This window comes from Rhopalosiphum padi, chromosome 3 (assembly GCF_020882245.1).
Source record: "Rhopalosiphum padi isolate XX-2018 chromosome 3, ASM2088224v1, whole genome shotgun sequence".
In the NCBI taxonomy this organism is placed as follows: domain Eukaryota; kingdom Metazoa; phylum Arthropoda; class Insecta; order Hemiptera; family Aphididae; genus Rhopalosiphum; species Rhopalosiphum padi.
Genome location: NC_083599.1, coordinates 56,118,909 through 56,146,195, shown reverse-complemented (window position 1 = coordinate 56,146,195; position 27,287 = coordinate 56,118,909). Strand labels below are relative to the sequence as shown.

General features: G+C 25.1%; 1 protein-coding gene across 2 annotated transcripts; it reads left to right on the top strand.

Annotated features, from left to right (window-relative positions):
• Nucleotides 1–26,301, top strand: LOC132928023 (excitatory amino acid transporter 1). Of its 2 annotated transcripts, XM_060992580.1 has the most exons (11): nt 1–153; nt 773–807; nt 19,282–19,461; nt 20,428–20,745; nt 21,143–21,185; nt 21,278–21,323; nt 23,850–24,042; nt 24,114–24,347; nt 24,649–24,843; nt 24,943–25,077; nt 25,963–26,301. In XM_060992580.1, the coding sequence occupies exons 2-11, from the start codon at nt 779–781 to the stop codon at nt 26,117–26,119; spliced, it is 1,530 nt and encodes a 509-aa protein (XP_060848563.1). In that variant the 5' UTR covers nt 1–153; nt 773–778; the 3' UTR covers nt 26,120–26,301. The 2 variants fall into 2 exon arrangements, with proteins under 2 accessions (XP_060848563.1, XP_060848565.1); XM_060992582.1 differs by lacking the exons at nt 1–153; nt 773–807 and adding an exon at nt 8,579–9,070.
• The last annotated feature ends 986 nt before the right edge of the window (nt 26,302–27,287 follow it).

The window sequence follows — 27,287 nt, the reverse complement described above, 5'->3', positions numbered from 1 at the left end:
TTATATACACAATAAGAAATAGTGCCGCACCTATTTACTGTTCAACGCCCGCCGCCGTCGTCTCCAAGGTCCTCCTCGTTGTCCTGAACTCTCTGCTGCGATACATCACCGCTGTTTATACACTCATTCGCCGCGGATTAATTACACCGAAACGTAAGTAAACCTCAAGTTACATTAACCGTATATTTGTATATTATTTATTGTTAATTTTCCTCTCGAGATTTTTTAACCTAATTTTCCTCGATAATTAAATTTTTTTTACCTTTATTTTGAATTTATTATATTACATCAATATAGTAGTGCGTGTTAATCCCATATTCATTGTTTATTCATAATAATTTTATACCGCGTGTTATTTTTCCTCACAAAACTACCACGAGCCTGTAGATATAATGAATAGTTTGGTACCTACATCGTCGACTTATAGTCAACTGCTGTTATTTTTGTCAGTATTGTTATGATTATTCAAATTTTAACTGTAAGAAGTTTTGTATCTACTGGCTTTACAAAATCTCTTATTATACCTATTACCTGCCTAAATCTGAATTATTACCATTTGAATTGTACACTATAGCGACTATTCGAAATTTTGATTTCCGAAAATCTCATACAGCACGCGGGTACTTGAAAATAAACACACTATAACTTTACAGTACAATAAAAAAAATTACAATCACTGTCATTTAGTTCCACGGTCTTTAATTTTTATAGAAATGAAGTCAACTTGTTTTGATAATAACTTCTTACAACGCTTTTGTGTGTAATGTTACAGTAGAAAATGAACCTCGACGATCGTGTATCTGAAATGTAAGTAGACTTAAGACTATACACTACACTTATATACCTACTGATTAAGTTTAAACGAATATATTTATATGCAACTATGTGTAGGTGCTTATAGATTACTCTTTGTTTATGATGCATTGTTTTATTTTTTAACCCAAGGTTTGAGATATATTTAGTAAATATTGACACACAATAAAATTAAAACGTTCATTGTTTTCTGAACTCCCGGCACTTGCTTTGTAAATAAATAGAAGTGCACAATAATTTTAATTTTCACCACGTATTTAACTTAATTTTTATTTGTTAAATATGTTTTTTTAGCACAAATTTTCATAAATAATTTAGTTTAATTTGTATTTAACATATTTTATAAATAATACGTTTACATTTTGCATTTACGTAATATAGATCTATTTAAGTATTGAGCACTTGATATTTCTTTATTCTTAAGATAACGAATTGCAATTAAGTACGTTTATAGGTATTAAAATGTAGAAATAAACATTCATGTATTAAGTACATATGTAAATATTTGCTATGTAATATTAAACAGATTTTTGGGTGCAACTATTTTTTATCAGTGATTTTTTTTTTAAACATCATACTCATTACTTATATTTATGTAAAAATAATTTTCACCATTTTTCAAGTAAAGCTCATATCTTGGTATATTGATCCTATAAGTTATTTGCTTCCCACGAAAAACGTGAAATGGCGTAACTATTTTGATAGTTGTTTAAAAAAAAATAGGCGCGATAACTTAATGTTTTTATTAAAATTTAGCTAGAAGGTTATTTTCTAAACGAATTAAAAATGATATAGCTTCTATACAAATAGCTTAAACTATTCATAATATTTTAGAACTACAAATTTCATAACTACCTACAGAGTTGTATAACCCAAACCGGTTTAAAAAAATATATATTTGTTATAAGCGTTTAACGATTTAAATTAAACGATTTATGAGTAATAACTAATAAATCAAAATCGCCACAAAGGAGATTTTAAATTGCACGTGTATCTAGATTTGAAATAATAATGTTAATAACATGAATTGTGTAAGCAATTATTATCTCTCGATATTTATTAGTAGTCGCCTTGTTTTATTATTAAATACTTAGTAAAAAATACTGCATTATATTACATTATTAAACTTGAAAAAGTATATGTTTTAGAATAGTTGCATATTATAAATTATAAAATCCACGAATCTAGCATCTATCTTTTATAACTTTAATATAAATAAATAATATTTTAAACTATAATAGGTAATATACTAATATTAATACTTAGTAATACTGGTTATCGAAATATTTAGACACTATCATTATACTTAAAGAAAAAAATGTAATTAATATACCTATATTTTGTTCATAATTCTCATAAATCGAAAGCTCTCATATTTTGACATTAAATTCCATGTCTATTATATCTGTATAAAATTATTATTTGGAGGAAGTAAATTCATAGTCTTTTATGAATTAAGTAGGTAGTAAATTCTTATGTATAGGTATTAACATTAATATTTCACATAGACATTTGACAAGGATTACAATGGTAATTAATAATTATATGTTTTTATTAATATATAATTATAGGTGCCTCCACAAATATGTATATCGTTATTAAATACATAATTAAAATATATAACTTATGTATTAGTTAAAGTTGAGATACTTTAAAGTTCAATTCTTATAATTATTTATACATTTAAATATTTCAATGTCTACCATTAAAATCGTCTATCCATAATCTCTAAGAACATCCATTTAAAGGTAAATATACATATTACATATATATTTTAATAATAAATAATTTAAAATAATACACAAAACTGAATTTAAATCGTTGGTTTTGCGAGGGGCCCCCCTCTATAAATTGGTCGCCTCTTGATATCAACATATACTATATTGCTTTTTTTCTAGCTTATCTATTATTACTATTAATATATTATTCGTTTTCGTTTTATTGCACGTGAGTTTTATTTAAAATAATTGACACTGATTTTTTGACACTCATGAAATACACTCGATGCAGTCGTGTTTAGGATTTTACATTAATAACTTAATAGCGATAACCTATATATATTGTATATATAGCAACTCGTAATTTTATAAATATGTCGAGTAGTACTTGACCTCCAGTACAATAGGTTGGGACCTATTCGTTCCAGCGGTTAACTGTTGAAACCCATCCGGGACACGTTTAACAACTACTAACCGTTTTACTACATGCCATTGTAACTATCCTATAATGCCGATAAAACGTGTTCACGCTTATTTCATCGTCTGCCCGCCTACGAATCCCCCGCCTCGATCACAAATAGCCACAGTTAGCGAACTGCAGTAAACTATCGTATACATATAATATCATAATATTATCACGGCAATCTCTTTTTTTACTGCCTGCGCCTATCGCTCATTCTATTTACTCCATAAACTCTGTCCCTATCATCTCTCACCATGACTCCACCTCCGCCTCGATCAATCGCGTGTTGATAATTTTTTAAGTCAGCCTCAGTATCTATCATTCAGAGGGTCCGTTGCATAAATTTATTAAAACGGTCGATTGTAGTCGTGGGATAGCGAGCAGAATAATGTGATGGGACCAACGAGATGAGTGAGCAGCGTATAATATCCGGCAATATGCGTCACGTCCGGAGGAAAAAGGGTGTATTACAAGCCGCCAAAAAAATATAACTATATAGGCGGCTCGGCTAATTAATTAATTGTCACATTACGTTCTCACGCCAGTTTAATTGTTCGCTAAATGTCATCTCCAAGAAATTACGCTCACTTTACGCGATACCATACACAACTGTTATCTACTTTTATTCCACGCAAATTTGTACAACTTTTTAAGTCCAATCTCCGACAAAAAGTATGGCCGAAAGATACCAATTAACAAATAATTTACCCATCATACATTAGTTTTTATATCGTATAAGGTATAGGTGTTTAAGTGATGTTTGGGTGGGAGAATATCCTTCATTTTATCATATCAGTTTAATTACTTTCTCAATAAACGGATAGATGAATACTTTTTATTGTTAATAATGCCTCTTGTGTAAAATAGTTTGCCTATTTAACACAAAACCGGCAAACTCGATTATAATTACAAATCGGATATAATCGTGTTGGTTATATAATATATTTATCAACTGAAGCTAGGTGTATTATATTATATAAATTGTACATTATTATTATTATATACATTTGAATATATATATATGATTTTATATAATATATAGTATATCTATAAAAACAATTTTTTATCGTTTCGGTTTCACTTACAATAATAAATTAAAAATAATCATGGAATATAAATAAAATTTAATTTGACCAAGATAATTATCTTTAAAAATATTCTCAATTAATTTTTGTTTGTTTCTATAGAGTAATAATTAATTATTTATTAGCTAATAAAATAAAAATTAATTATCTTGAAAAATATATCTTGTACATTTATAATATGTAAGTATATATTAAATGAGAAAAACACAATTGTTTAAAAATTTCATAAACGAATTTACTGCATTTAAAATACGAATATTATGTATCTAAATAAATGTATTCATTTTATTTTATTTTATACAATATTTTTTTTCAAATTTATTCCTAAATACTTATCTATATTAATTTTTTTTAAAACGTGATCAAATTACACCTCTTGTTAATTATTTCTTATAGTAAATGTATTATAACGAATATTTGACTGATGCGTTTAATTGAGAGATATTTCTTGATAATTGAATGAATCATTTAACATATTAGAAGTCAAAGGTGTTAAAAAATGATTTGATTTTAAAAAGTACCTACCTATTAATTATGAAATAATTGATAAGATTAATTTCGTTAATAATTAGAAGACCGTTTTTTTGTTTACAGATTATATTAATAAGTATAGTTGATAGTAATTAACTATATTCTAAATAATTAAATAAAAAAAAGAAACAAATTTTTGCAATTTAAAATAATTACGAACATTTATACAACATACATAATCACTAATGATATTTATAACTATAAGTCGCTTATTAATTATTATTGTTAATATTTATAATTTCTTATAAACTCTTATAAAAATAATTACATTATTTAACATTTAAATTGTTTAAAAAAAGTTGAGCATTACTTTTTAATTGTTACCTACTATTTATAGACTTGTTGTATAATAAATTCATAACGTTATATTTTATTTTTACCCATTTTATTGAATTTTTCTATGGTTATAATTTTTAAATTTGGCTCTGATAAATTATAATTTGGACAGACTAGTTAAAAGTTATATTGGAATTCATTTTGTGAAAATAATTAGTTCTTTATTTCCGTGGTGTATAATTATTATTGTTTAACTATAAAAACAATATAAGTTACATCGCAAATCTATATAATACTTATATACATTGTAATATATTAATAAATAATAACATACTGACTTGTAAATAACACACCAGTCAAATTATTGATGTATTTTATATTACTTATATTTTAAATTAAACTATTAATTAATAATTGATGCATATTTTTTATAAAAAAAAAAATAATTTTAATAATAATTGTTTTTTCAATCTATTATACGAACGATTCTTTATTTACTTAGAGTAATAATTTAAAAAACTAAATAACATATTATAATTTTTTTTTTGTTAACTATTAAATTAATCGTCAATAATTACATATATATCGAAATTATTTAACTGGACTTAAATTTGAAAATCTTATGTCTAAGCAAAATGGTATTTATGTTTTGAATATTATATTATAATGTGAAACACTTTTACGCATTATAAATGATAATTACCTATGTTTGGTTTAAATTGATTTTTTTTACACTTATAAAAAAATACATACAATTTAAATTTTTCTTTTTTTATTAAAACTTGATATCCAAAATACAACTAGGAGTTATAAAATCAATGAAAATTAATTTTATTGGATTCTTAAAGTCAATGTCTGTTTGTAATAAATATTATACATAGGTATAGGTATTTGTAAAAAAAATTTGCGGTCAATGGAAATGTTTTGTCAAATGTTAGGTATGCATTACAATAATTGGAGATAATTTGATTACTTGATATTATTTATGATGATAATATTATAATATATACTTATATAATTCGTTAGTATATATTCTAAATATTTGTTAAAATAACCAATTAATTTAAAGTAAAATGGGGATTTATTTACCTAGGTTTGAATTTCGAAACTTTTTTTATTCCCGTTTCGTTGTTGTTAAATAAATAATTAAAGAATTCTTATATAGAAGTAGTGTAAAAAATATTTTTTTATAAGTTGTGAACACATGAAAATAATATATTCTTTTTAAATACAAAGATCTTTATTAATATTGTTCAAACCAGTTTGTCGCAGGTAGTGTCAGTACTCAAAACTACCTACTCAAGGTCACGCCTCTAGTCCTTTTAAACCGAGGGGTCGGTCGCTACATATTCGAATTACTGGCTGATGAAAATATTCATTTATTATAGTCTCTCAAAAAATCACACCACAGAGAGAATAAAAATAAAATCGAATTATGGTTTTTTCGAGTAGCATACCTCAAATATAACTTATAAACACTTCAAGAGGTAAAAAAAAAAAAAATTGAGTTAAATAAGTTTGTGATTTCTTACAAATTGACTATTCTGTAAACAGACATTGGTCAATAAGCATATGTATAAGATAATATAAGATTAATATTCAAAATATGATTTTCATGTCTATATTTTGAATAAATAAAATTAAAAAAATTGTGAAAGAAATCTTTTTTTTCAGGAATATTAAAAATATTTGTCACCATATTAAATATATTCTTGTGTCTAGAATTTGAAGCCTATAGTGTGTAGGAGCACAGTGTTTAAAACAATTATTGTGATCAAAATTGTATCATATACTAGTATTTGTTAGTTCTAAAAATATTTTCAAAATAATTTATATGTTTCTCTAAACTGTAAGTGTACAATATATGTATATTTTTATTTTATTTTATAAACCAATATTCAGTAACTATTCAATGAAAACGCGCGCACGCATTCTCTAAATGGTGGACACTACCGATATGAATGCCATACCAAAAAAAAAATATTTCTACGTAGTACTTCCTCAGTAACAACAATAGTGGATTTTATCAATCGCTACGGGTGCCGGCGCCATTGTGACAGGGTCAGATTATTACAAACAAACTACCTAACTACAATTCTATGCCCAAGATTTTTCAGGCATCCAACATAAAATCGTTTCACGTATTTATTTTATTTGACTGTGTTATTTATTATACTTACCTACTTATTTCTATTTGATACGAATAATTTTAGATACTTAAATCAATTAGAATAAATATATGAATGAACTTTATTTACAATAATTACATGTATTATTTTTCACTTGTTTATATACAAGTCTTATTAATAAAATGATCAGCACAATGTTTAATATTTATAAATGTATAAAGTAATATGCCTAAACGAACATTAGGTGCATGAGATAAGACAAAATTACTACTATATTAAATTAGGTCAAATTAAAATGAATGACAGTTTTATTGAGAAAAATAGTTATTGTTTAGTTAGCATATTATATAAATTTATTTTAAATTCTTCAAAAATAGAAGTATGAATATATAAGATATACCTAAAAAAAGCAAACTAAACATTTTTTTTAAATCTTATACATTTATATCTCTATTTTTGCTTGAGTGGATGCGTCAATAGAACTTAAAAGCAGACGGGCGCTCGAGGAATTTAAATTAAAACCTAGTATCAATAACTAAAAAGGATCTCTAAATCGAATTTCAAAGAGTATAATTATAAGTTGGACTTATGCGTTTTTTGTGTTATGAATAGCTTATAAACACTTTAAGGGACAAGAAAAATTTCGAAGTATGAATATTTCAAGTTTTCAAGATTCGAACTCAATATCTCGACTCTATTATATTTGCAATGTGTATTTCATAGTAGTGCTCTTATTCATGTACAAAACATATCGGAGAGAATTTAAAATTACTTTTAGGATGACTTTTATTAGGTAACTGTACATCCATACACTATTTACACATTTAGTTTGAATATTACTGTCGTCGTAATATTTAATAATTGTGACTTATATTCTTGAATATTATATTGAGTAATAACGTCCTACATACACTTGGACATACAGTCTAAAGAATTATTGTGATTACTGAAAAAAGTTTTATCTAAATAAATATCATAGCTACAGCATACTTAAAACGAAAACTCGAATCGGACCTGAGACGATAACGATATACGTCGGGTCAAATCCTATAGAAACCAGTTTTACTTTTATATGTGTACCTCTACTTTTAAGCTGAGTTTTTGTGCATGAATATTTTTAGTCATGATAATACCCACATAATAATATTATAGAAAAAAAATATAAAACATTAACGGAGTCTACAACGGTGGAGACATTCACAAACGGATTTATCGAGTTACCTGGTGCGAACGCTATAATAATAATACCTAGTTGTGGTCTTATAACGTAGTACGTTGGGCGTGATTATTAATCTGCCGACAATTTATTTTTTTCGATTTACTTCGAAATCGAAAGAATGTCGCGCACAAAATGGTACGATAGTAGGCATATTATACGCCATGCGCGCCTATCCAAAAAACGCATCCGAAACCCTACTTTCCCCTACCGGGCCTACCGGCCAGTGGTTCTTCGCATCACGCCGCGCCGCCGCGATCTCCCTCTACCACGGTCCACGGCCGCGCCAAAACAACCTGTTGCCACTGACCGGGGGGGCCGAGACGAGCCGACGCGAACTCGAGTCAGACGACGGACGCACACGCTCTGAGCGCCGTTGTTTAGTAACACGTACAGAACAGTTCGGGTACGTAGGTACGTGGTCGCGGTTGTCATCGTCGTTGTTGTCGTCGTGTAGACACAGTATTACCTTTTTACCGGCTTACGACTGTCGATCACGATTCGCGGTACGAATAATTATTATTTCGTTTATCGTTTTCGCGTATTATAATAATTCGACGCAGCACATCGGCTCGAAACGATATAAAGTACCGACGATAATCTAACTTCCGTCGCGTTACATAGGTACCCAACCTACCCGTCCGCGTCAGATTCGTATCAATTTTTACATCGAATTCACATTATAAACATTGCAACATTACGGCATACACACATACAATAATATCTACACGACGACCGGCAGGTCACTATCCTCGTCACACGGACACGCCGCCGCACCTGCAGCAGCCGTCCGCGCTAGTTCGCGCCGAATACACCACGTTTATGCGTGTCCAGTTATAGTGAGTATAAATAATATCATAACGTACTGTCATGATGTGTACAATGTGTACATGCATATTTACATGTGTATTTGTCATTTGATATCATAATATGTATTACTGTATTAGACATTGCACACATGCGTAGGTACGTATATGGAAGGTATCTGTACCCACCGCGTATACCTGTACATTATAATATTTTGTCTTATATGTTTATTTGACTTATCAACTACAATTTTCATCCGCCACACGTGCTGTATCACGATAATTCCACTGCAGAAAACACACAATAATTACATAGTATAATATAAATGATATAATATATGTAACGGTATCGTTTTCTTTTTGACAATTTTTTTTTTTAAGAAAAAACAATACGTTTATTTTTATAGATATGATAATTTGGTACTTACATGTACCCGGGCGCGTATCTAACTATCCGAAAACCAACGTATTTCGTAAATGGTATATCATGTCCGCGCGCGTAACCGTCCAAAAATCCGCAACGGAGTTCGTAAACGATATAATAAGTACATATTATTATGTTTTAACGTACTTTAACTCTTTTCCGATGATACATATTATATTAATTTACCTATTTGTCTATATTGAATCAAAATATAATTGTACCGATTAACGCTTAGTATAATATATAATATGTGAACATTGTCGGATAACTGTATGGACTGTAGATAGGTACACACGCTTATATTATGAAATCAATTGGACACATTACAATATTTATACACATAACTATAGAAAACACTATAGTATTTGAAATACAATAATTATATTATCATGAGCTGTATATTCAAATACAGAACTATAAAATAATGTGTTTTTTAATTTGAACTTGTTCGGTACCTATAACTATATAATTATTATGCATGCCACTTTGTTATTACATTGGTCATTTTTTTCAAATTGAATCAGATCAGTCGCGTTCCTATCCATATAATGCACGCGCGGTGTAATTAAATACTGTCAAATTAAAAGTTTCCATCCGGACACTTCACACATGCTGTTTTGTGTTTTTTCCTTTCTAATAAACCACTGTTCTGGAGATTTTTCACTGTAACATCGATTACCATACTATAATATAACAATATGAATGAAATAATAAATGTAATTAAATGGAGAAAATGTTAGCGAGTTTACATTATCAATCGATTTGTTTGTCATTTGTAAATGCCATGCATCCTGTAGTGTCATGTTTAAATAGTAATGGTCTTGTAAAAAATAAAACAATGATCTCTCCACATTACTTACTGAATCATTTTTAATCATCGGTGAGGATAAACTCTAAATAGATTGAATAACCACATTACCTATACAATATTTCATTCGGTAAAACTCACATGATAGGTACCTATTCAGTATTTAGAATTATACAATTTTATTAGAAATAATTTTAATTGTAGTGCTTCTAATTTAGTTTTGAATTTGGTGGTTGAACCAGTTTAATTTAATCATTATAATAACCTTTTATAAATTAATAGACAAAGTTAAACTATGATTCATTTTGAAACGTACTACCTAACTACCTACTTGATTGCTGTTATATTCATTAAATTTGAATTATTAGAGAAAAACTGCTTAGGATGCATGTTTTAAAAATAATTTTTTTTTCCGTAAAAATACAAATAATAAATCGTAACTATGCGATATTTCATCCGATAAAACTCGTTTGTTTTATAGATACCTAGTATATTAATATCTATAATTAGAATAATGTGTTATATGAATAACTTTATGAGAAAGAATTTCTATCATAGTTGATACTTTCTATTTACTTTTGAATTTGACAATTGAAACAGTAATGTAATTATAATAGGTAAATCAATATAAACTAAGATTCACCAAAAAAACGAAATAACTCATCAATTTCTATTTGAATTCATTAAATTTGAATTAGCTATCAGAAAAAACTATTCATGTATGTTTTAAAAATATGTCTTATCGTAAAAACACAATTAATATGTCGTAAAATATGCGATGTTTTACTCGATAAAACTAATGAGATAGGTATAGTTAAGATATTTTATTTTATTAGAAAGAATTTTAATCGTTTTTTTCTTATTTAGTTTTTAATTTGATGGTTGTATCAATAATGTAATTATAATAGTTAAATTAATATAAACCAAGATTCATAAAAAAACGAAATAAGTCATCAATTTCTATTTGAATTGATTAAATTTTAGCTATCAGAGAAAAACTATTTATGAATGTTTAAAAAATACTATATTTTAGCATAAAAATACAAGTAATAAATCGTTACCTATTATAGGTACCTTCTTTCTAATAACTAATAATAAACTGAAGTTGTAACTTTCCAAATGTAGATACTACATAGGAACATGGTATATTATTATTCAGTATACTATATGTATTATACTATTAAACTTCTATAAAAAAAAAAAAGATTCATACCTAAATAGTACCTAAATAAATAACAATAACATTTGAAGAGTATTATTTATGTTAACATTTTATTTCTATTTAAACCTGTGTAGATACACCGTTAAAATTATTATTATATTTTGATAAATTTGTTTAATTTTGATAATAAGATAAAATGTATTAATAAATAGGTACTCAGATCATTAAATAATAAATATATTACTAATTGTAAAGTATATTCTAAATGTTCCAGTTATTATAACAATATTTTATTAAAATATAATCAACTTTTTAAATTACGTAATATGTGAACTTTAAAGATTAATTAGGTTTATTAATACATTTTATTTTATGATATGTATTATTATAATAATAGTTTAAATGTGACATACTCGTTTTAGTTATTTCTCTATAATCGATTTTTATATACCTGATATAATTACATTTTATTATTATTAAAATTTTTGAAATTGTTAAAAAGTTTACAATGAGTATATTAGTTTAATATTTATTATATCTATATAATAACATGAAAAAAGTAACCAAGTGGTTATATTTTATAGTCTATAGACTCAAATAATATTATAGTAATATATTTATGTAATTTCATTAAAATTTATAAGTGTACGATATATCGACAATGACGTACTTTTAAAATAATATATAATTCATAATTATTGGCGGACTGCCTAGTATCTATAACTTCTCTTCACTACTAATTCTATTATATTACGTACGACTCAATATATGTATAAAACATTTTATTCAATTTGGTTACTCAATCAAACTAATTTAATAAGAATAATTTGATACTATAATATTAAGTATTATTTATTTATTCATGACTATATTTGATATAATAATAATGAACAAAGCTTTGTTAAGATTCCTATAGAATAATTATTTTTAAAAACATTGTTCTTTAATGTTTTATAATCAATAATCCATATTCTATATTTTGAGTACCTAAGTATAAAAACAGGACAGGTAGATATACTAAAATGAAGAATATATTTTTTAATTTTGTCATTGTGTTTCTTTGTATCTTTTTCAAATAAATTAAAGTTTGATATTTAAAAAAACTTTATTTAGGTTTAAAATCGATCTTAAATACATTTAAAATAGATCTATTTTCTAGTTTCGCTATTGCATTGATATGTCAAGCATAAAAAACCTAAAAATTAACGACAGTAAAAAAATTAATTAATAACAAGCATGGTTTTAACTATGTTCAGCTCAGAACCATTTTTTAGGTACGACTATCAATCATAGCTTATACATTTATTATAACAAATTCACAAAACATCTACATCGTTATTTTGTGACAAGATGATGTGTGAGGCGAGACCTTTACTGTTTATCATGTCTCTAAATTCCTATATCAGTTTCAAGTTTGAAAGTCCAATACTAAACTATTTGATATACTTTAATAATAATTTATATTTATATAGTTTAGACAAACACTGCACTGTTTGCCTCTTGTATATAAACGTTTATAAGTAACAAAGAAGAATTATTTAATCTTCATCTATTTTTTTTACTTATATTTCTAAATAAAAGCTGTTTAAAGCATGTATAGCTCGTATCATAACTAAATATAAATACAGAAACAACAATTTTAAAATTATTGTTGATGTATTTAGTTTTATAATTAAATATAAAGGATTTTTATAATTGTTTATTTTAAATGCTCTAAAATAAAACGGAGTAAAAAATTATGCATATTCTATGTATTATATACATAATAGTGTTACACAAATATGAGAGTTTTTTAAGTATGTTAACTATATATGATATTATTGATATTCAAATATCAAATTGAATTTCAGTCGTCTTGCCAAATATCATTTCAAACACTGTAAAATACAACATAGTGAGGTACCTGTATAATGCTTATTTGTCCATAAATAATAATAGTAATTATAATTACTTGCTACTTCTTAAAAATTATACATATATATATATTTAAGGTAATATTTCATTTCCATGGGTTATTAGTGCCGATTTAGTAGTAGTAATCCACTTTCGTGTAATTGTTTATTATATTGTAGCATTATACTGCATAATAAACGTTCTAACATTGATAATTATATTATGCATTTTTTTAACTTGTCCTTTATGTCTATATTATAATAAATATGTTTATATTACTATACGATACGTATGTTAAGCGATCTATTCTCAAAGGCTTAATATATATAGTTAATAGTTGTTAAAAAGAAAAGTTGAATAAAAAATAAGAATTAAGTATTAAAATTAATAAGAATTCTCTTTATACATAATAACTTTTAAATATACATACTTTTTTTTATGGTTGTCTATTATCATAAAATGCGTAATATTCAACTTAAAAATTCTATTTACGTAAATGAACAAAATAAATAAATAAGGCCAGTCCATATCAAACATGATTCAATAGAATTATTTTATCTAATTGTAACTTCCTTCATTTGTAGGTTACCCATTAATTTGCTCCACAAAGTTATAATATATACGATGAATAATATAAATTTAATATTTTATTTTTAGTTTTTTTATTACATATGTATATTGTATATTGTATATACAATAAAACAATATTACATTATTATTTTATTACAATAAAATCCATGTTGTATATAGATATATGAATATTTTAAATTTCTCGTATTATACATTTTTACATTAATAAATTCTACCATCACAAGAAATGTCCATAGACCATAGTTTATAGGTAGGTCCTAAACTTCAATATTTTTTTTTTGTCATTTACAATATAACATAATATTTTTGTCCAATAATCCAATAATATATTATTAAAAATCTATTGTTATTTTATTATGTTTTTATAATAATTAAAGTATGTATACTGATAAAATAAATAAATATTATTGCAAGATTTAAATGTTAATCATATTTCTATTACCGACATTTTTTTACTTAATAAGAGTACAATTAGTTTTGTTTTAAAAGAAATATAATATTTATATGTTGACATAATTTATAACTAATTAATATCACAGATTTTTCGAAGACATACTACCTACTATATTTAGGTCGTTTTATTTATTGAAAAAGATATGTCATAGTTTATTAAAGTCCTAGAAAAATCCTTTATGGGCCCTTTGATAGTTACTAGTTTAGTACCCAGGCTTATTAGTGAAACTTTTGTGTGTGAATATCAATACATTTAAAAACAAAATTAGTAATCTTACAGGTATTGGTGTCAATAAATTGTATACTCTGGCCTGACTCGTCCAAATAAACGTGTAAATTATATTTTGAGAGTTTTTTTAATATTATAATAGTAATATATTATATGATTATTGATTAGACAAATTAATATCAAATTCCAACAAATAATCTATAAATAATGATTTAAATATACAATGTTTAATAGAATTATTGAGGTGGAGGAAAGTTAATTAGTCTTGTGTATAACACAGTTGTACAAATTTATTTATAAGTTAACTTAGATAAATGAATGAGTTTAAATTTATGTTTACCAACTAGTTCATATTTTAAATGAAATAGCCAAGGTCTGATTCTAAACTATCAAACTACCTACCTAGGTAGTAGGTATATGTTTTCGTGTCGTATCAAATATGTTATTATCATTTTACAGTACATTTCTTTTATTTCAATAAAATTTGCCTTAACTAACAAACTATATTAAATAAATATAAATACATATATAGTGTAATATCTATCATATTATGTAGATACCCAGTACTCACTAAACATTTCAACATTTCGTAAATACACAATAAAAAGCTACTAGGTATTATACAAAACCTATTGTGTCAATATTTTTTGAAGTATATATACAGAGTGTTTCAAAAGTCTTCATCCGATTACAGATTTATATAGTTCGGCAATTGTTAGCCGCGGGTAAATTACCTATAAACTAATCAAAAGATAACTTAAAATAAACTTGGTTATCTAACTTTTCATTAGTATATGGGTCGTTTACTAGTGGCTAACGTTTGCCGAGCTATATACATTTGTAATCGGATGAAGACTTTTGATACACCCTGTATATATAACGTAAGCGTGTACGTAGTAATTCTGTTTTTAGGTAGGTAACTAAGAACCTATAAAGTTGACTAAAATTACTTAAATTATTTAAATGTAGAAAATATTTAATAAAAAGTGTTTATCTAAAGTTAAAATTATTTTTAATAATTGAAAATATAAAAAAAAATCACTTGTAATTACTTAAACGCAATGATGATAGTAACACATAGAATATAAATAGTGCAACGCTTACTTTATCGTGTGCACCTACCTACAGTAAATAATTATAATTTATAAATATGTTTACACTTAATAAATTGTACAGATAGAATAACATAATAATGATCAGATTTACAATTAGAAAACGGGTCAAAGGTAAATGCTTCCAAGAATTCAAGATGATTTTAAGTTATAATTAGGTACTTAGCCAAATAAATAGGTACCGCCATAATATACTAAAAAATTAAAATATTTAATGATGTCGAATTAATAATTTTATTAAAACTAGTGATTGATACAATTATTAGCTTATAATTTCCTTGACCCAAATTATAATCAAAGATAATAATAGGTGAAATGTGTATTATTTATAATAATACATAATTTTTACGTATATTTTATAAAAATATACAAATAAGTCTCTATATTTTAGATTTTAAGCGAAACAATGAATCTATTGGTACTATAATAATGTTGACTTCCAATTTTATAAGGGCGATTTAATAGGGAAGTGAACAATTCACAGTACCTACTTTTCAAATTAATCGGAAAATGAAAAAATAAATTAGGAAAAAAACGGAAATATTTATTGAACAACAATTTTTGACAAAATCGATTTCGTTACAAATACAAATTGATACAATCTTAAATTTTAACATCCCAGTCTAAAACCAAAATACCTATACATGCTAACTAGAAATTAAAAAATTGAGCGTAAAGCCACATTAATTATTTTATGATCAATTGGAGATTGATGAAATTAGATATTTAAACATATACAAATAACTATTTATTTAATTTTGTTATTATTTAAAAGACATTAATCTTAAAAACCAAAAATATTCCATCAAATTATCATTTTTTATACACAATTCAATTTAATATATTTGGACTAATTTAAAGCTCATATTATAGTCATTTGACATTTTTAATTTTTTTAAATTTTATTTCTATAAATGTTGATAAGAAATGTATGGAATTTCAAAAAGCTTAAAAATGTATAGCCAGATCCCTTTATGAGTTAACTTAAATAAATTTTAAAATAATAAAAATGCATACGTGAAATTTCAAGTTACAATTTTGACGAAATTTGATGTTTAAACTAAAAATAATGGTTTTTGTAATTTAAAAAAATATTATTCGTTTGGATTATTATAAATATACAATACCTAGACAATAAAATATTCTTAGAAAATATATGCTGACAAAGCTGTCTTCGTTCAGAATCGTTGTTCGTATACAATTACATATTGTATATTTAAATTAATTTTATACTGAAGTATAAAATCTCTAATTAAAATTAATGAACAGTATATTACATTTAAGTTAAAAATGATTACATAAAAGATTTATAATTAATCACAAATTTAATAGTTACCTACAAATAGTACAAATTAATAAGGTAATGCCAAGTCACTGTGTATATGCAGATTAAAAACTGATTTAAATTAATTTATAACAACGTAAATTATTATTTATAAAGTATAAGTATTATTTAAAATAATAATGAATACCTATGCAGTTTTTTCTTATGTTTATATTAATTGACATAAAATATTTTCATTCATATTATAATAATCTATGCATAAATAATTTTTACTGCCCTAGTAGTATTTCTTTGAATAACATAAGTTTGAAGCACGAAATAGGTATATTAATAATACTATATTATTATTATTATGGGTAAGAATAAATATTGAATTGTGAGAAGAATTAAAATATATTTTTATGACGATTTTTACATTATTTAACAATATTTATAAGAACGCTGATATGGATTAAAATTTATTTTTATTTTTATAATTGATCTTTTTTCACCAAGTTTACTTGGCCTTTAGTACTGCATATGTTAACATCAGTATTTAAGCTTTTTGTCTGCCGAATACGTGACATCAAAATAAATGTCATATTTAACATTCGTAGAACTAAAACTAAGACTAAGATTAATATTTCAGTCAATTTACTGATTATCAGACAAACAGTAATAATTATCGTGAAACATTCTCGTAATGATTTTCTTAAAACAAACAAGAAATAAATTCTGTATAATACATACAATCTAATTAATTTCAAATATTATAATATTTACTTGTTGTGTGTAATCATCTATGTAAGTAGGTACACTATTAATATTATATTTATTAATATTTTAATAATTAATTTAGTTATACTTACTAAGTATCATTAATTTTCCTTTATTTTAAATCTACCCAGTAACAAAGTCAAGAGATTCAAAATTATTAATATTTCATTTGTGGACCGTATACGTTAATATTAAATCAATAAGATCGGGTTGTCAGTATAGTTGCTACAATTTTATTTTATTTTGGGGCCTTCAAATTAAATTGTAACATCTAAATTACCTAAAGGTTGTTGTTAGATTACGTATTTAATGAATGGAAATAAGCATTTTTTTAATTAGCATACAGGAGCTTCTTTGTAAAATATTACACACCGCTCAAAGTATTTGTACGTAAATTGTGTTTTACGCAATGACCTTATTATATACATTTCCCATCCTTATAATATAATGGATTTTAAGAATCCGTAGAATATATTTATTATTTACAGATAACCTATTCTTTATCGAGATACCTACCTATTCAACTTGTGCTATCTAGTAAGATTATAATGTTATCAATCGTGTCTGACATAACTAAAATATATTATTGCTAAATAATTGCTGATATTTATTAAGTAGTTATAGTATTTTAATAAACAAATACAAATAATTAGATAAAAAATAACTAGGTAGGTAAATTTAAAAAGATTGTAGAATTAAATCACTAATTTACCAAAGTTAAGGATTTAAGAATGAATAATGATTATTATGGTAAATATAATTTGGGATTTTTTTCCTAACTTATATTTTGACATATCTAAAACTTAATCATATGATTAATGGTATAATTACATTTTATTTCATAAATATTTTTGAGTTTTAACTTAGCTTTTTAGTGAAATAAGAATTTTATACATTTGTATTTGGTTAAATATTATATTTTAATTATAATTTATCAAATACCAAATTAAGTACAAACGTTAAAAAAAAATTGAAGTAAAAATTCATGTTACTTTATTAATTTAATAATAAACGTTTATAATATTGTAATCAATATAAGTAACTTACCTATTTATAAATCGTTCTGTATTATTTCTCATGTGTAATAATATAGGTATATGACGACGTTACCTATATATTTTTTGTTGTTAAACTCTTTTAACGAATTATATATTTTTATGGAAAACAGTCACGTTGCAGTAAAATAATCATTGTACATTTACAAAACACTATACATAATAAAATAATCATTTTTTTTTTTACATTAAACACGAACAATAATAATATGTTGCATTATTTTTTCTTTGTGTTCTAAACGCGATTTATCAACTTAAAGTATATATTAGCCATTGTGACATCGAAATCACAACTTAAACCGGTTTACCATCCTATAGGTTATAAGGTCACGGATAAATATACTAGTTCGAATTACAATTAATTTATTTATGTTTACGCACAAATAACGATATAATTATTAACAAAAATATAAAAATCTTAATTAAAAAATATGTGTTTTATTTTTGTTAATTATATTATATGTATTTTTCAATAGATCACCTCTCAAACCTTCTCATTCAGATCAAGGACGCAACACAATGAGTACTACTAGGAGACAAAGCAAAGAGAAAATTGAAGAATCATGTTTTCGTCATAATTTGCTAACTATATTGACAATAGCTTCCGTAGCTGGTGGTGTAGTGTTAGGATTCATTTTAAAAGGATCTAAATCAGAGTGAGTACTGTACTATTTTAATACAGATTTTAAAATAAATGTTTATCTATTAAAAATCTAAACGTATTCCGATTATACGATTTATCTCCAACATACAGGTCACAACTGCCACAGGTGAACAATTACAGTAATACATTACGAAAATAAATGTGTAGTATATTTATTCAAATCTTACAAATTACAACATCAATATTTTCTTCATCTATGAATATTTTAATTTCTGATAACTAATTGCTAAATCCTATTGGTATCATTATTGAAGCATGTTTACCAGTACACTGCAGCATGACGTCTTCAGAGTTGCATTCAGCGTTGTTCATTATTCGAAACATAATATGTTTAACCAATATGTACTTTTTCGAATTCGAATTTGTAATTTATCTAATGAGTATAGGTACTGGCGATTACTGTACTTTACTAAACGCTACGAAAAAAAAATAGAACTATAAGATATGGTAATTTCAAAACAATGAAATAAAGTCGAACAGTTTTGTTTGACTGGTGACATAACCGAATAGGCTTTAAAATATATTTTTTTGACAAAACCGCAATGTCGGTCAAATTCATATATATATATATATATATACTACTAAATGAGTAAAATAAAAATACCAAAGAAATCATTAAGTTCTGTGAATGAATATGAAATAAGTATATTTTATAACGGTTTTTCTCGCGATGAAGTTTCAATGATCTTCGCTGGACTACATAAACTACCTACGTACCACATCCTGAATAACGTGTTTTGACATTTAGATTTTAAACTAGTTGTCTGATGAACGTATCTATGTTATAAGCTAAAATTACTGTAATAAAGGACATTTCACGATATATTAACTTTTATTAAGCTATTGCGTCTATACAATAATTAAGTGTTTGTGAAATATAATAATAAAAATCACTTACTATTTTGTATGTAATGCACAAAATTGAAAAATAACAACATCAATTAAATTATGTTTATAGATGGACAAAACGCGAAATAACGTACGTGCAATTTCCCGGCGATATTTTCCTTCGTATGTTGAAAATGTTAATTGTACCGTTATTGGTATCATCTATTGTATCGGCTATTGGATCGTTGGATTTATCTTTGTCTAAGAAAATTGGGTTCCAATCAATTGCTTATTATGCAGCAACCACATCAATGGCAGTTTTGCAAGGTATATTTTGGGTGATGCTGATACATCCCGGTAAAATTATGAGCAAGGAAGAGCAAACAGCAAGCATACACCAAGAAACTAGACCAATCACAACTGTCGACACTATATTAGACTTAATAAGGTTAGTTACAACTTTTCATATTTTTTAAACTTAATTTCTTCTAAAGATTCGCAAAATTTAAAAGAAAATATTTTATTACTAAAATATTTATTTTTTTAGCAAAATATTCATATTTTTTTTAACATACGTGTAGGTACACATATATTTTGTTTCCTATACCTACTATTTTCTTAGCTACCTATACGTATTTGCAGTATTAGGTACTCACATTATATTGTAATAAACTCCGTGTGTGAAGTCATAAAATATAATTAGAAGTAGGTGCATCAATTTCCAACATCTGTTTTCGCAATAATTAACATTTTCAAAATGTTGAACTTAACGGGCTATACTATTATAATTATAGCTAAAGATATTAAATAAAAATAAACGTCTTATTATTTACGAAATTTTACAGAAATATATTTCCGGCCAATCTTGTTGAAGCAACAATATCGACTGTGAGTATATTACATTTCTATTTTTATTTATTTTTATATTGAATAATTATTATATTAGTATTTGTAATTATGTTTTATTCACTTTTTTTTAGTACCGAACAGTACTTATCCCTCCTAGAGCACTATCGAACTCAACAGGTAATGGTTTTTTTTTTAATCTTAGCTCATGTTTGTAAATACAAAATTGAAAATTATAATATAAGCTTTTCCTATTTTGGAATTTTTTTAAAAATTTTTTTTCCAAAATATGCAAATATTTTTTTTTTTAAAACATTTTAGTTACTTTAAAATTATTTTAGTGTAAATATATAAATGCATATACGAATCTGGAGTATTAGTTTCTCACAGTTTAAGCCGTTTAAGGTTTGTAAAACGAAAATGAATTGTTGCAGATAGGTACTAGCATAGCTGCACAGACATAATAATATAATACACTGTTGTTATAATATATTATGTTACATAAACGTACTTTCGTGCTTATTTAAACATCAAAATAAATAGCAATCTTTGATGATAAATCCGTTCATTTCATTTAATTCTAATAAACTATTAAATATTTCTAATTTGGCATAACATTTTATGTCTAGTAGTTAATAAGTATAAAATATAAACATTAGGTACCTATGCTACACTGCTATACATTTAATAAAAAAACAAAATTAAACATTAACATCGTGTAATTATTATTTATGCGATTATGCTATATGACATTTTAACTTAGTATATAATCGTTGTATAACAGATTGATTAGTATTATACATTACACATTGACAAAAAAAAAAAAAAAAAAATATGAAGATTAATTGAAAAAACTTTATTTCAATATTTTTTTTGTCTAATTTTATTAAATCGACATTTAAGTTTTACAATAAAACATGTCAAACATTTTACCATTTTTTTTATTTAACTTATATATACCTAGTAAGGTATGATTTATTTCGTAAATTTGATCTTTTCTTTTTATTGACACCATATAAATCAAAAAAAATGATTGATCCTAATATAATGTTCCTAAGTGTTATAAACTTACATACTACCAATCCATTTTCGTTCAAAATTGTAGTTTGAAATGTCATGTAGACATATTATATCGTAAGCTGTGTCTATACATTATAATATAATGTTTTTAAAATCGAAGTTTTCACAATTGTTGTAATTAAAACCAATTTAAATTTAAAAAACCATAGAATTAACTCTACTGTATAGTAAGTGCCAAGTATACCTCGCCATGGAGTATGTCACTGCAGTAATATAAATGTGTTAAATTAGAATTTATTGATAAAATATTGTAAACAGAAAACGATTTTGCGAAAAGGTGAATATAAATGAAAATATAATATAATATCAATATGTTTGTCGACTATCAGACTATATTTTTAAAGATACTTTCTATTTTTCTATTAGTAATATGATAAATTGCTCTAAAGCTAAAATATTTTGAAAATATACTTAATAATATAAGTAATGGTGATAAATCCCTGTAAAAATAATATTTTTGAATTGCAAATTTTTAATTACCAACAAAATATTTTCAAATCTTCGTGATGTGGACATAATTTTGTCAAACTTGAGATTAAAATGCATATGAAAAAATGTGATTATGCCACATTTTAAATATTTTAATTTCTGTAAGAATAACTTACAATGAATGTTTTATTAAATGTTCAAGTTGTTTCCACTCACAATCAAAAATTATATAATACGGTAAGTAAAAAAAGGTGGAAAATATAAAAAATTTAAAATAGTTTTGAAAATAATTCCATGTCCAAAAAATGTAATTATAAATATTTAGTGAAAGTTTTTAATACCCATGGTTGTTCATTTTTGAATTGCAACATAATAACGAAATCGATATTATAAAAATTTGGTGTTGCATAAATATTCCGGTTTTCCGTGATTTTTTTTCCTTTATCCCGAAAAATACTGGCTGTTCTAATTTTGTCCCCAAAAGTTTTCTACTATAAATCGTCCTCAAAGTTGAACATTGGAGCATATTTACTGCTCCGAAAGGTGATGACTGGTACAAAAACATACATTATTGTAATTTACTCCGCTCAGAATCTATAATATTCTTACTAAAATGAAATCACGTTTAAATCAAGTTATGATATCTAAAAGTTAAAACCTACCAAACTGCATTATAAACTATATTTATATATTTACATATGTTACAAATATTCTATATACTTATGTTAATTAAATTCAAAAATACCTATCGTGAAATAGAATAATAACTTTACAACGTTATGTCCCGATCTGTCTGTGTCGAAATCAAAGCCTCCGTAAATACTGTAACAACGATTTATAAATGTAGGTAGGTACAGCATGTGCACCAATAAATGAAATCGATATAATATTTTAAATAAAAATTATTATTTCTATATAGTTAAATGTAGTAAACCTTTATAAAAAAAAATGTAGTTTAGATTAAAATAATAAATTAAAAATAACATGTTAAAAGTAAACTATTTTTTAATCAATTCATTTTCTGTAAGTTTATCTAATAATTGTATATAGCTATATATAATATATACTTATATATACTATAGATATATAATATTATTACCTATGTTATGTAAATAATATAGTTTATATTTTAAAAAGCATATAAATCATCGAGTACTTATATAATGTGTATATAATAAAATTAATGATTTATTTTAGTTAATGCTACTGATATGACACTATGGGAAATAAAGTCAGAAATGGTTGAAGGATCTAACGTTCTTGGATTAGTCGCATTCTCCGTAGCTTTTGGTATATGCATTGGAAAATTGGGACCCATGGGAAAACCACTTTTAAACTTTTTCGATAGTTTGGGTGAAGCTGTGATGTTAATGACCAACTGGGTGATATGGTAAAGATATAGTTTTCATACATATGTACATATGTTATATACTTAAAGTCTATCGTTTGTTTTTATTTCAGGTTATCGCCGATGGGTGTGCTCTTTTTAGTGGCATCTAAAGTATTGGAATTGGACGATTTTGGCGTGATCGTTGGTAGACTAGGAATGTATTTCTTGACAGTAGTACTTGGTTTGTTTGTTCATGGATTTGTTCTATTGCCACTTATGTATAGTTTATTCACACGCCAATTACCATTCCAATTCACAATGAACATGGGCCAAGCTATCATAACAGCATTCGGAACAGCTTCCAGGTATAAACATTATTGTTCAAATTGTTTAATTTTCTCGTAAAAAAACTATTATTTTGGCCATTTGTAAGTTTACTACCTAAGGGTTAATACGTTAATTAGAGGTAAAACTACGAGTTAGTATTTAATAATTGCCTTAAGAAACTTTAAGTAGATAGTAAATGCATTATTTTGATATCTAGTTATATAGTTAGATATGTTGTTACTTTATATTATTTACTTTGATCCTTCTAAAATTAAAATATTTTATATTACAATAGCCAATAGATAAACTTTAAAAACAATTTTAAAATTTATGTTTTAGTTCTGCATCTTTGCCAATTTCAATGGCTTGTCTAGAAGAAAATAATAAAATTGACGTTCGAGTTTCACGGTTTGTAATGCCTATTGGAGCAACAATTAACATGGATGGTACCGCTTTATATGAAGCCGTAGCCGCAATTTTCATTGCTCAACTGAAAGGCATACAATTAAGCTTTGGTCAAATTGCAGCTGTAAGGTACGTCATAATAATATTCCACTAAAAAGCTCAAAGTATCTATATACTGTATGTATACATTTTTATTTCAATAACTTATTAATTTTAAATTTTAAATAGTGTAACTGCTACTATGGCATCTATTGGAGCAGCTGGAATTCCTCAAGCAGGATTAGTTACAATGGTGATGGTTTTGGACACATTAGGACTACCAGCAGATGATGTGTCATTGATCATTGCTGTCGATTGGTTGCTGTAAGTATAAATATTTTTTCGGATTTTAATTAAAATAATTAAGTATACACAGATACACTATACACCAAATATAAATATACTATGATCTAGTGAAGTACCTAAGTGGTTTATATAACTTAAAGCTTTAAACTATTAAAATAAATTAAATTCATTAAATTCAAACTTCGTAATCTTAAAGTTACATAGGTACTTACCATTACAATAATTAATATAGGTAGATACCTATAAATAGTATTGATTTTCGTGTGTAGCGAAGAAAGCAATTTGATCAAATTATCAAATCGACTTTATTTTTATCAATGATTAATGAAATACAGATAATAAATAAAATAAATTCGAGGGTGGATAAATGTTAGCATCTTCATCATTTTATAGTGGTGTCCACTTAGCAAGACCGCCAAATCGATTATAATTTACATTATAAGCATTTTAAATTCAATCTATTAAATGATGACGATAAAATCAAAGTATATAAAAAAAAAAAACATTAAACATAAGATTTCAATAATTACGACAATTATTTAACTCCAATTATTAGGTAATTAATAGCTTTCTACGGTAGATTAAGTATACGCAGTACGTACATGTTTCTATAACATTTCCTTTCACGGTGATGTATCAGGATCATTTACCAAAATTGTATACTTTTTAGATTTCATTTTAATACATGTTAATTTTTTTTTTTTAAATTTTTTAACATTATAATTTTATGTTATATTCAATGTAAAATATGCCAAAAAAATGTACCTATGTAGTATATATTATATATAATCATTAAATTGTAGAAATATAAAATGTATCCTAGATGTTTTTTTTTATAGTAAGACTAGAAAAATTATCTATGCATTTTTATCATCTAATTTGTATTCTGTTTTCACTTTTCAGCGATCGATTCCGGACGACTGTTAATGTACTTGGAGACGCTTATGGTGCTGGAATTGTTGCAAAATTGGCGGAAAACGATTTGGAAATTATGGCGTCCAACGGAACCGTGGAAGCAGGAAAAGTGCCCAACGATGAATGGCACACAACATCGATGTAGACACAATCAGCCATTTTTTTTTTCGTTTTGTGACTATTTTCTAATTTCCGTTCTATTTTAGAACATTTAAACTTAATCTTAATAAGAGTGTACCAATGTACCATCATTTTTATTATTAACCAGATATTATATTGTTTTGTGTATTGTTTAACGAAATAAAATCAAATTAGTTTTAGACAAAATTATTATATTTATTTTTATTATTATTGTAATCCATTATTAATAACAACATTTTTATTACTATTAAGAATTGTTCACCATAAACATATAGGTTAGATACCTATAGGTTACCAAAAACAATTGTAAATACTCATATGAAATGTACCTACCTTACGTTTTAATACATCTAATCTAAGAGGTTAGGAATATTAGATTCTCTTAGATTAAGTAATTAATTGCTTAAATTCCAAAAATATTTTTCAATAAGTTATATATTGTACACATTAGGTGCCTATTTATCATTGTATTTTATACATGAATTTTAATCACTCATAATACAGTTACAAATTATTAATTTTAATAACTTTCTGATGACATTCATTAAAAAAAATATCATTGAAATAATACTATGATCTGTTAATATAAGCTTTTGTCTTAATATATTAAAATATTTTTTAACTTTTACAACTGTGTAAATTAAAAATATAAAAATGAATAGGTATATTTAACTTAAAATTAAAAATACATGATCTTTTAATTATTAGAATTATTGTAGGCGTTATGATTTTGTATACAATGTAATATTTTGAATTTTAATCAGAAGCTACCAACTATTTTAATATATTAATTATTTATTGGCTAACATTAAATTATAATTTAAAATTGTTATAATACAAAATTCATGATAACATATTTAATTTTAAAATTTATATGTGTACAATATTAAACTTAAATGATTAAGTAAGAATAACAAATAATTTGTATTCCTCTCCATACTATAATATTCCATTATTATTAATTAGAATTTTACATCATCTTACAAATTAAAATTTGAAATATTTTTGAATACCTAATTTAATAATTATTTTGATAGATTGTATGTTATAGGTAATTCACATTTTTGTTTCAATATTATTTCATTTTATTTATATATTTTAAAAACATTTCATCAATATTTTTTTATAATAAACTAAAGATAAAAAAAATCATAATATTATATTAGTTGGCC